The 12,963-nt window shown below is 36.2% G+C and overlaps 1 protein-coding gene across 3 annotated transcripts in view; it reads right to left on the bottom strand.

Moving 5' to 3' along the window:
• The window catches only part of LOC117175040 (ecdysone-inducible protein E75), a 195,614-nt gene that overhangs the window by 51,161 nt on the left and 131,490 nt on the right, over nt 1–12,963 (bottom strand). The window contains exon 1 of one of the 3 annotated variants that reach the window (XM_033364560.1): nt 3,451–3,529. The exons of the other annotated variants lie outside the window; for them this stretch is intronic. Within the exon in view, the coding sequence (XP_033220451.1) occupies nt 3,451–3,514 (64 nt within the window). The 5' untranslated portion in view covers nt 3,515–3,529. Of the gene's footprint in view, nt 1–3,450; nt 3,530–12,963 lie in introns of those variants that run through there. 3 annotated transcript variants of the gene reach the window in all.

Here is a 12,963-nt window from a genome sequence, read left to right as displayed (position 1 = left end):
TTTTCGTAAGAATATCCTTTTTCATTTAGTTATAGAACTCGCTGTATCATTGAAGTATGGGCAAATGTTGGATTATATATTGGATTATATATATATATATGAAATTAGGTAACCGATCAAGTGCCTATCATTATTATCTAAAAAAATCGTTGGCTCTAAAATTCAGGTCAAACATGTTTACCAGAGGAGACTTAGCACTCGAAATTTTCCCAGAGGAAATTAATTTTGGTTTTCTTCCACGTGTTGTACGATCAAGAGATTTCCCGAAAAAAAGTACAAGAGAAATTGACAATTGCACAATCTTTTAATGAACCCGAATTCTGTTCTTACAAGCACCATCTAATGCGTGAAAGCAAGAACTGAGCACCCGGCCTTGGTTCAGCCCGGGGTTAGCTCCCGAGATCCAGGCCGGGCTGAACCCCGTTTGCAATTGCTTAATCATTTCGATATGTAGGCCCGTGCCCGGTCGCGATGGAGACTATAAAACTCATGATGAAATTTTGCATTCTACGTCAAACAATAAATTTTTTTGAAATTAATGATTTAATTAAAAAAGGTCTTTTGTCAAGAGAACCAATCTTTTTTTAAACACACAGATTAGATTCATGTATTTTTTAGAATAAATATTTGAAAATCTTATATTCCCTGCAAATTTGATTTATTTTCTACATCCTTATATTTTTAAATACCTTGCAATATTCTGATTAGTTTCCGGTGTTAAGAAACGTGATGAAAAGGGGGACTTTTTCAATCAATTACTTGGCTGTCAGACGCTCCAGAAATTACACCAGTCGACATAACGTGTGGTTTCTGAAAAAAATGATCAAGTTCAAAAGTTTAAGTCTCAAATCCAAGGAAGTGGATGACTTCGTAACATGGTAAGAGAGCAAGGAAGACCACGAGGTCAGAACTGCTTTCTCCGAAGCGCGGTGGAAGGCGATCGAGAGTAAAAGCTGCTTGGGAGAAAGAATGAGAGAGAGGCTGATGCACGAGAAGAGAGACAACAGAGCCAGGAGAAAGGTGAAAGCACTCTCACCTGTAATGCACTCGGACGAGAGATCTTTTGTTTTTATAACGACTGCACACAACCTTCCATCACGCTTGCTACAGAGTCGATTCCATGTTACACTTTCATATACCTTGGAAATTAATTTGAAAATTTGTTATTTATAAAGATACAAAATTAAAAAGCACGCTTTCTAGTGGCAGTCGAAAAATACCACGGATGGCGCTCTCTTTGAGAGTTAAGGACACATATTAGATGGATTTACAGGTAATACCTGCAGTTTTACCACGTTTTGTGAGATTTTTTTGTAACGTTTCCAATTAAAGCAGAATTACATAAACACAAATACTAAATTCGAAAGGGATCCAAGACCCCGATAGCGGACGTAGACCTCGCGACCGGTTCGAAGTCATAGAACAGCGACGCGTCCCTTAGGCTTTGTGAGGCATTACGACAGCCCAGGCCTCAGTGGTGCAGGCTCGTATCTATTATTACGAGATTTTTACGGACGCAGGGTTGCCTTGTGTATAGACTTGCCTCGGATCAGGTGTCCAACTTGGTATGTATCAAGTGCGTATCTACCTATCACACCACTTACCCGGACTAATACCCCAAGTACACTTTCTTGTGCATAATTTTGATGAGCAATGTGGAAAGTGTCGGGCCTTTTACTGTTTGTTGAGCAATATAAATTCAATGAGATTCTATAATCCATTTTATAAAAAGAGATAAGTTGTCAAAGAACGACTTTATAGTCTGAAAGTAGATTTAGCGTGCCACCCAATCAATACCCAACTTATTTTTATCAACTTTCACCCTTCATTATCAATTCAAAAGGAATTGGAAAATATGAAAAACTGAAAGCATGTCAAATTTCTTTAAGCGATTAAGCCTGATGAAATAGTCTGACGTCATGAATGTCGTTTGAACAAGTGAGACCTTCGGGGATCGCGGATCATTGACACGAAGCAGGACCTACTTGTGCCGAGAGGTAAATAGTTTATGTAAGTGTCCACTCTTGTATAAAAGCGAAGCGTTCTGTTTCTTTGCGTAAGACTCTCTTGTTGAGAAATACAGCAGCAGCAACATCAGCACAGTTAAAAATGTGGGCCATCGCCATCGAAACGAAAGCACCCGAAACCCTGAAAAACAACTCATATGATTACCGTGTTTGTGTCTCAAAAAGTTGTTAAGCGATGGACGCCATTCGCTCAAAAGATATATTTTTCTCTCCACAATTCTCCTGCGTGTTTCTGTAACCTCAACACTTGGCGGCCTCTGTTTATTATCAGTGTCCTGGCAGCTGTTTCTTCAAGTATCAACATTTCATTAGTCCGGCGAAAAAAAGAGTTCGAATACTCCATTTATAGATCTTTAGAATCTCATTTTATGATAAAATTTGTTTGGATCAGAGAAATTAATCATTTGAACCAAAATGATTATAAAATTAAAGTTGTAAAAGTGGCAATCAAATAATCACTGAACCCCCATTTTACTCTAGTTAAACAAATAAACCATTTCCGAATAAATAAGCATTTCATGCAATATTTTTTTGGGCCACATAGGAAGGTACTAGATTCCTAAAACCTAGATATCTTGTCTGTTTTAGAAGGCCCAAGGTCCAAGGGAGAAGTAAACCTAACGTCGAGAAAAGGGGTGAAAATAAAGTTTTAAAAATACGGAGTCTTGAGCTTATTAGAGGCATCTGGTGGATTAAACGTGAGGCTATTAGCCGAGCATATGGGTTTATGAGCAAGAGATGTCGCTAGTGTTGCAGAGAACAGACAATGTCAATGCCAACAAGCACGTGATCTCCAGCAAAATCGATAGGCTTCAGTGTCAAACCTTTAGTATAGTTTTTCTACGTAAGCCGAAACGAACCCTGAATGCCAAAATGAACCCCCACCACACTTTCATGCGCAGCATTTGACCTTCCAACCATCCCCCAGACCAACTACTTTTCTTCGTTTCCGTCCATACAAAGGAAAAACTCTTTTTTTTTTTAAATTTCTTGCATTGTTTGAGTATACTTTAAAATCGAAGTTATCGATAATGGTACCTTTTATAAGTAGTAAGGTGGCTTAGTGAAGTTATTCGAGGGGCCAGGACCCTGTAATTACTACCTCGTGAACCTTTACGGTCATCCCGCTGTCTTGAAAAGCCTTCGGAAAAATGGTCATAACTTTTGTAACAAAGAACCATTTCGCATTATCATTGTGGCCAATTTGGAGGAAAGTACTTTTTTTGTGTCAAAATGTTCCCATCAGACATGCGCTTGAAAAATGTGCAATCATACTGAATAAACACATCTCCACACAAAGATTTGGTGATCCAGAATAAAAATTTGAGGAGAAGGGGTTAAATATTAAATTATAAACCATAGATTTTAATTTAAAAATATGTAAATGTAGTATTTGAATGTAAATTTATAGTAGGCAACAAACCTTTGTATGTACAGATTGATTGTGTGTTTTCACCCCCGAGAATATAGGCAGGATCCAAAGACATATTTTTTAAAAGAGATTTTCACTTTTGTTTCATTTAAACTATTTTGACACCAATTTCAAATTTTGGGCATGTCGCCTGACCGTTTTTAATGAACAACCTGCGAGATACTGTCCGCTGGTTGCGGAATACACGCGAGGGTTTGTTGGTCCATGTATGGAGGGGGTTGGTGATACTCCATCCTTGTGCGCAGGCCTTAAATTACCCACGCTTTTCGGGGCAGATAAAGGCGCGAAGGTTATAAGATCATATCGGAAATTGGCTCTCAAAAGTCAAAACCTAAATAAGCCCCCCCCCCCTTTTTAACTCTAAAGAACATGAATACTAATACCAAAGAATATTTTCAACTTTAATTCTGAGGTGGTATATATTCTTCAGGGTTGAATAAAAAAGTTTCAATGATAAGTAATAGTTGTTATGTTGAAAGTCTGAAAACATTATTAACTTTAGCACATTGAGTCGAGCATTAAATATAGAATCTGGAACAGGAATGTAAGGTAACTGAACTTTGAACTCGATCAAAAATCCCCATTTTAAGACCGAGACCGAGTTTTTGATATCGAGTGGCAAAGAATAAGCGAGCGGTCTTGATGTCTAAAGGTGAAACAACATATATTATTTACAGTCCGAGGTCAATAAACTCCAACGGGGTAAATCGATACAGGTACCGTACCGCAATTGCGCAGAGTCAATGTTCCGCGAGATTTTCTCAATTATATACTTACCCTCTAGGCAGAGAATGAAGTTTCTGGATTTTATTTATCGAAAAATCTTGTGGACTTACCTGAAACAGAAAAATATTTTATTAAAATTTCCATTAATTTTCTCTTACATGTCTCATTGATTTTTCAATTTGAAAGAATTTAATTTAAAGTGAAAAGGTATTAATGCGTGAATAAATAAATCATTTTGCGTTGCCTGGTAAAATAATATACTATTCTGTGTAACAATAAAGGAGAATATACAAAAAAGCGAAATTAGTTACTTTTTCAACTAAACCAGACTGCTCCGATTCAAGGCGAGAGATTTAGAAAATAATGAATGAAAGCAGTGTGAAATATGCGAAGATTTAAGTTTCCAGTATGATGCATTGTACTTAAAAATTTAATTTTACAACCTTTTCAATAATTAAGGTTTCGTACAATTATCTTTATAATCCTGATACTATTCATAAATACCGTGCTCATTATTTTGTAATGTATTCTGATTAAATATTTTTTTCAACTTTAATCAACTCTCCTGAAAAATGTGCTAAGTGATACATGAATAAATGAAAATTTTGAAAAATCAATTTCATTTAGGAGGAGTGAAGAACTCATTGTCAGCAATCAGTCGTTATCAGCAATATGGCTCTGTTAAAAATACCGACTCGCGAGATGTGTGTTCCCTGTCGTATCGACATTGCAAATTCGCGAAAGGACGGTGGCGCCGCAAATCGGTTGATTCGCGAACCTCGTGGAAGAACGCGCACAATCTCAACGGTGAGATTCGCAAGGCAGAGTAGGAGTCGTATGGGTGAATCGCGTAGGGTTGTGTAGCGCACCTCGGAAACTCACCTACGGAAAGTTCGCGACGGCCCGTGGGTCATTGACCGAGCACGGTGGAAAGTGGGACAACGTGAAGCGAACGACTCCAAGAACTAATGCACGAGGCCTTGAGATTGCTGACGCATGCGCCTCATTGTACAGCTGCCTGTCTATTCCACTTAGTAGGTAATCGTACAAGATTACCATTATCCACCCTGCGAAACATGTGATTTGTCTAACCTCAAACTTTTGACGCCGTTATCTCAAATAATACTTGCTATTTTAAGAATTTGTTATCAAAACTTTCTTGACTCCTTTTCGGATTTACGAATTGATGATTTGTTTATAATAGTACGGTATATTAACAGAGATATAGGGTCCTGAAATATTGAGACGGGGTCAAGTTTTAATAATGGGAATTTGTTCGAGTACGAATAATTAGATTAAAAGATTAAAAAGTAGTTGTAAAATTGATAATCTGATTAGTTTTTAAGGAGATGAGGGATTACTCGAGAGGTTTGAGAAAAGGATTTTAAGTAAATTTTGTCATGTATCAACTAAGTTGATTATAGGCAAAGATAACGAAACAAATTGAACTTTTCAGCGGCACACACACCAGATATATTTATGGAATCTTGAATCCTTACATAAGGACCAGATTGATTTCCGCAATAGAGCCGACAACTGCGTTTTCATGCCACGCGAGGCTGGAAAAACTCTCAAAAGAATTCAAATGTACTAAAGAATTAAGCATACTAAAGTATGCTTAATTCTTATTCTCTTTTGACAAAACGAAAACAATTTCGGAAACAAGTTGCAATCTATCCTATCCTCTTTTATTCGGAATCACGCTGTATTCAAGAATTACATACCAAGAGTTGCAGGCGCGAATTTCATTGAAGAAGCTTGATCAAAGGAAGAAACTTGTTGATGAGTTGGCGAAGCAACTGAAAGTTTAGATTGCGAGTGCGTAAAAAAGTTGGCGACCGCTCTTGGAAAACGGCACCGTTGGAGAGTTTGTGAAAGTTCGACAAATGCTATCCCGTGCAATGTCTACGAATCTAGGAGTAGGTACACCCAACGCAGAGATTGCGAAATAGTCTATTTACCGGTGTTGCATTTCAGCGTCTATGTAGTTACGTAGTTTCACTGATGGAGGAAAAAGGCGAGGGTGGCCAACGCATAGGAAAAGGAGGCAACTTCCATTTCGACTGTGCGTTACATTTAAATTTTATAATACATTCACGCACCGTTAAGTACAGAATCGTACGTGTCCGCAATCTCGTGCAGTTATGAACGATATATCATGCAGCGTATGTGGCATAATATGTAATCGGGTTACGCAAACGAAACATCGCTTTGGATCAGGCAGGACTTGTTGCCCACGCAGAAACATCTTTGTGGACAATTTTCCCATTATTGATATTTAGTAGAAGGAACTTGTCTTGGATTTACAATTGAGCTTTGAGAGCTAAAGAATTTCCAGGCTTGCTGCAGATCAGGGTATTCCAGAAAGTCAGGGATTTTAAAACTGATGAGGCCTTTTTTGGTTGAATTCAACTGTTTTTGGATTAAAATAATACAATTTTTTATTTAAATATCAACTATTACATTTTTCATTGAACGTCCAAAAACTGAAAGCTATACAGTTAAAAGTCGACCGACGTTATTAAAAAATGAATTTTTTTTTGTGTATCATTAATTATTTTAGTTTTAGCTAAAACACGTTATGGTTAACGATTTGATTGAAGTTTCCTGCATTTTCATAAAAATTTAAATTTTAGGGTAGATTATTGATCTTCTTCGCGACTAATTCATCTTTTTGGTTAAACATAAATTTATTTGATTGAAAATTCAACTATTAAATTAAAAATTACTTGAAAATTTTAATTATTTCGTTGAAAATTTAGCTTTTTTGTTATAAATTTATTTCTTTGGTCCAAAAATAGTCTTTTTTTATCGAAAAAAATGTTTTTAAATAAATTTTAACTATTTATTTTTGTTGTCAACAAATTATTTTATTTGGTATAAAATTAGTGGTTTTACTGTAAATTTCACTATTTTAGAAACTTCATCTTTTTTTTAAATCGTCTTTTTAATAAAATTTAATTATTTGTTCAAAAAATAATTCTTTGGTTGAAGATTGATTATTAAAGTTAAAAATTCATTTATTTGGTAGAAATACTTTTAATTTAAAATTAAAATCTTTTGATAAAAATTTCAACTATTACACTTTTTGTTGAGAATACATATTTTTTATCGAAGATTCATCACTCTGATAAAAATTTTAATATTTTCTTAAAAATTCCTTGTTTCATAGTTGAAAATTTATCTTTTTGAGTTGAACACTCAACTGTTTAGTTGAAAATTCATGTACGGGAAAAGTAACGGAAATTCAGGAAATTTCTAATTTGAGATTTTTTATCAACCTTAATCTCGCTAAAATTAGCTTTAAAATTTAATTTTTGATATCTTATTTAACTGTACGGAAAAAATAAATATTTGAAGCTCACACATGTTGAAAGTTTTCTGATTGCATGCACAATTTTGCCAACATCCCGGATATTTGAGATAACATTTTTTTCTTCAGCTCTCATTGTTTATTTCAAGTTTGACCGTGTATTTGAAAACCAAAAAAGAATCAAGTCGTGACGTGAAAAAAGACAAGAATCAGTGTCAAAAGGGGAGGACGTGCGATTTAACATCTTACGTGCACAGCTGGAGGCCAGAGGGAAGCTGCTGAAAGACACCCATGAATCACAAACAGTGCAAGATGGCAGATCTCGGTCGACGTTGACCGAGTTAGGGGTTGCAGTGAGTTCATTGCCCTCGCTCGCGGGTCGGTGGTGGAATGAGGCGGGGGCGGCTTTGACGTCAGAAGCACGTTGCCTGGAGGAGGGAATCGGGTCGAGAGAAGGGAGCAAAAACCCCATTGGGGTTGATGACGATCGCAACGATGACACAAATGCAACCTTGCAAAGCAATTTACTTTCATGACGTTGGCTAGCCAAGTCTCAATCCCCTGACGAACAGTTTTTTTATAAGAAGGAAAAAATTTCTGATTGTGTTCGAATATTTAGAGAGTTACGAGGCTGTTGTTCATATTGTTACGAGTTTTTCCAGGCGGTGAGAGAGCGCTTGGCATTGGAGGCGTCAAAAATGTGGGCAGCGATTGTGATCTCGCAACAATTTCCTAACCAAAGTGAACGAAGGATCGTCGCGGATCGGCGACCGCGTCCTTCGGAGCCGGAATCGGTCGCAACTGGTTCATCGACATCGAATGAGGATAATCGTTTTGTACGTTCGAGGCGCGTGCGCCTTACGACACACGGAGCGCGTTCGCAAGATTTTTTTCTTCAAAATCCGAGTCGAGTAATACATTCAACTGTGCGGCGGATCGACATTGCCGATCTCTGTGTTTGTTGCACAATAATTTCGATATTATTACGCACTTTTCTGTTCGATGATCTGCATAATAGATAATCGATTAAAACAAGCCACTAGAATGACCAATAAAATAATTGCTCCCCTGTTGACTACTACTTACCGCTTACGTCAATTATTATCAACTGTTCTGAGCAGTCACTGAAATGAATTCACTTTTATTTTTATAGAATAATATACTAGAAAGTGCTGAGAGTGCACAGAAAATAATTGATGCAATTTCCCAGTAGAAAGTAAATTAGGGTCGTGCCTGCGCAACGAGCGCGGGTGAACGTGAAAGTCATGTAATTTCGCACGCTACTTTCCAAATATGTACCTTTTAGGTGCATATATTAAAGAAGTACGCGACGAGGGTTTTCAAGTTGTTATGCGATTGAAGAAAGGGTGGAGCTTAATCTAGAATCTAGGTTCTCTTGCTTGGGATAAAAATAATAATTTACTGTTTCACCTTTTCCCTCTAAATTGACGCATTAAATGTTTTCCTTTAAATGTTTTGACAATAAATGTTTGCAATTGTACTTGGAATTTTTCATTTTCTAGTCATCAGTTACGCCAATGAGCAAAGTGTTAACGGAAGTGAGCACGTTTGGCTGCACACGTAATTTCAGCAATGGCGACAATGTTCTCACTACCATCTGCGACCCGATCGAACGAACTCCATGACGTCCTTCGACTCTCTAAAATGAGGTCGCTCCAGATAAAGTTGACCCCGCGACTTCAATGCAGTGAAGCTATGTTGAGGTAGGTACAACGAGAAAATCTTCGAGGTGAACGGACGCCTGAACTATGCTTCCAAGCTCCCCATTTAACCCACATATGTTGCTCTAATTACAAACGAGAAAAAGTTTATTCTTCCAGAGATACCGAGATTTGTTAATTACTCGAAAAAAACTTATCATTTGATGTAAGAAAAACGAGAATAAGATTCAACTAAAGATTAACTTTAATTTGTAAATCTAATTGAGCGGAATTTCACTATTTAAATATGTACTACCGATTCATAGTTTAAATCTCGTTCTCCCTATTTCGTTTAATTTAATAGATAATTTAATAGTTTTTCGACTATTGTGGAATAATGTCGGTGAAATCTGCCCATTCATGAAAAAATAATTAACATTGTTAACCAATTCAATTCAATTTCAAATTAGGCAGTGAGGTCCAGCTTAGGTTGTCAGGATGATTCGGTATTTAGATATGTCATTCTATGCTCAAAATAAAGGAAAACATATTTTCAGTGTATTCCATTTTTTATACGTTACAATAATTTCAAGATTACCTGCGAATTTTAAAAAATGGACACAAAATTTGAGATAAAAGTTGAACATCTACAATTATACAAATCTAAGTATTTTTCTTTTAAGCAAAAAGGAAAATAAATCTCGAAAAAAATAACAAAAAAACAGTGAAAGTTACTCACAACAAGCTGACTAATATAGATGTAATATATATTTAAATCTGATTAATGTTACATTGTTAACAATATAATGTTGTAAATCAAACGTTCAAATCTGAGTAATCTAAAATTGTGAAATGATTGGAATGTAAAATTAATAATACTATAAATCGTAGGATTTAAAATTTCAAAACAAAATTGCGTAAAAACTTGCACAATTTCATGCGATATCAAGAGACATTTATAAAAATTAAAAAGGTCCTCTAATACGATTTTTTAAAGTCCATGCGATAAAATAAATTCACTGCCATTTCCCGCTTTCTTGGGTTATCCCAGTTAAGTATTATTATGCTTAATATTTTCGTCATTTAAAAAAATAACCTTTTGAACCTACATCTGTACATTTATTATCCTTGAAAGATCAGGAATCTAGTAATAAACTTTCTAGAAGAAAGGACTGAAAGTCCAAGGAGGCACAATTAACTTTACTGCGCCCTAAGATAAAAAAAATAGGAAAGAGTTTATGTTCCTTCCGGTCACGAACTTACGAGAAAATAATAATTTGCAGTCGTTGCTACCTCCCAACAGTAAAAAATCCCATTTTTTGCTCACTGGGGTAATAAAACTGAGCGGCCTCCAATTTGCTTAATCCTTAGCAGTTAACAGTACCTGAAAAAGGCAAGGGTTTACTTGCTGTTTGTGCTCCCTTGGCACGATAAAGAAGAAGGATAACCGGAGAAATTAACTCGTCACCTTTTAACGGATTTAAAAATGTTCCCAAATGGTCCTTTTCGTGCCAAAGTCAGTTTCTTTCGTCCTGGGAATTTTCCTAATCCTTTCAAGACCCCCAATAGCCCATCGTAAAGGTGTAAAAGTCAAAAGATTACTGTTGACCCTTTTTTTTAGGTTACTCGGTTTTTTCGGTAGAAGAGTCCTTCGGCAATAGCCAAGCTAGAGTTAATACCTTTGCTCGGAAAGGGGAAAAAACGGTAAAATGTTACTCTTTTTACAGTCACATCATAATTTCAAAGTCAGTGGGACGCTAACGGAAAAAATAGCCTCGGTTCTCTTTTATGATTTCCGTGACATGAAAAAAATTAGGAAAATAAAATATACTGTCCGCGAAACCAAAACATGCCGCTTTCCACGAAAAGGTTATTTCTTCCGTGTCAGGCCTTTTTCCATTTTTTATACCGTTCGACCGAAATAAACGCGACTTAAAAATAACAGGAAACTTGAATACCGTTTTTTTCGTACTTGAATTTTTCAAGCGAAACATTTCGAGGGGTTTTTTCCTCGCAGAAAATAAAACTGGCAGTAACTCATTCCAAGCTTTAGGCTACTTTTAAAATATGCTTTAGATTTAGATTTTAGAATATGCGCTGAGATTTGTATGAGAGATAAGCCATTCGTCATTCCCCAATTGTATTAAAAGTGATAATTATACTTAGGTTTCGATAAGAGATTATTACGGGTTTCCTGGCACAGTTTATTTTCGTGGAAAAAGGTAACTTGGAGATAAAGAAACTCGCATGTATTCATTATTCCACGGATAAATTTAATTTCGAATATTTTTATTGACTTTAATTACTTTAAAGTTCAATGAAAGTTGTGTCCACACGAAATATGATGTCGAGTTGAAAGTTGGGAAAATTAATTTTTTTTAACTAAGAAAGGTTTATCTGGTACTAAATGTTTACGATCACAAAATTAAAGTTCCAGCATATATTTTTATCAAATTATAAACATTTAGGCCCAACTAGATAAACTTTCCTGCATACAGTCTCGACGCAATCAATTTTCACATTACATTTTTGAGAGTATGGGGCTAACCATAAATTATTTGATTCATTTTAGGCGTTACGAAATTTATGGATGGCCCCTATAAAGTCGTTAAATTTAATTCTTTCTTTTTGGTTGTAACATGATGAAAATCGGAATTGTAAAATATTATACAGAGGAGTATCAAGCTTAATCAGGGCACGGGAAACCTGTTCGGGTTTGATGGTTAGACTGTATTTGTAGTAATGTAGTGCATGAGCACCACCGAGGTCACAAGTTCGTTGACCGACTAGGGTGCCACTCACCCTAACTGGGTCAACTTGCCCCTTTCGTCTCCCCCACACAGGACCGCCTCCCTCCTCCCAATTCCCGTATATACCATAGTTCTGCTATTTTCGCGGGCCACTCGGCACGGATATGCACCCCGCCTACGCTCAGTGGGATAATTTACGTTATTGAGGCCAACCACCCTGCTCCCTCTCGACGGTACACTTCTGCGTGAGCGCGCAGAGAACTACTCTCTTCTCCCACAAATGCATGGAATGTCTTTCCTAAACAAGGAAAAAAGAATCCTTACAATTCAATGTGATACTTTTCAGATGACCCACATCCAGGTTTTCCAGATATGTATTCAATAAAATTGGTATTTCGAATTTCCCACAGCCGATAAATGTATAACTTTATGAGCTTAAAAATTTATATACATGGGATAATTTTCATATATTTAAATTTGAAAATATTCAACTAGGAACATTTTCAATTTAAAAATGTTCAACTAATAAGGCTCCAATTTAAATTTAAATAATTGTACAAGTATTGCCTAATCTGAATGTATTAATTTAAATGTTGTGAAATACTGTTTTGTTTTAAAGACCTTTAAATTTAAATTTTTTGACATGGAACGCAGTCCGTTTGAAATCTATTGTATTGTACAACCAAATTATACAAGAAAAATGGAACGGCCAAAAATGTTCTTTTTCTCTTTTTTTTTAATAAACTTGTTTTTGCTTCGTAAAAAATTGTTCTCATAACCTAAAAGTTTACTGCGTCTTTATTCTGATCCTGACAAGTTTTCAAATCTTCATTTTCCAGAGTAAGTGACGCGTAAATAGGGTGGAAACGGTAAATGGTACTCATAACGTGAGGCTGTTTCCAGGGCAACCAGAACGGAGACCTGGAACATGCGATGGACGATCACTATAATGTCGAGGAACCGAATTTCAGGGCATCCAGATAGGGACAGGGATGGCGAGTAAGGACAACGACGAATCGACCTACTTAGATGGGACAGGCTATTTCATAGGAAT

Source organism: Belonocnema kinseyi, chromosome 6, assembly GCF_010883055.1.
Source record: "Belonocnema kinseyi isolate 2016_QV_RU_SX_M_011 chromosome 6, B_treatae_v1, whole genome shotgun sequence".
Classification (NCBI taxonomy): Eukaryota; Metazoa; Arthropoda; class Insecta; order Hymenoptera; family Cynipidae; genus Belonocnema; species Belonocnema kinseyi.
This window is presented reverse-complemented; position numbering and strand designations above follow the sequence as displayed.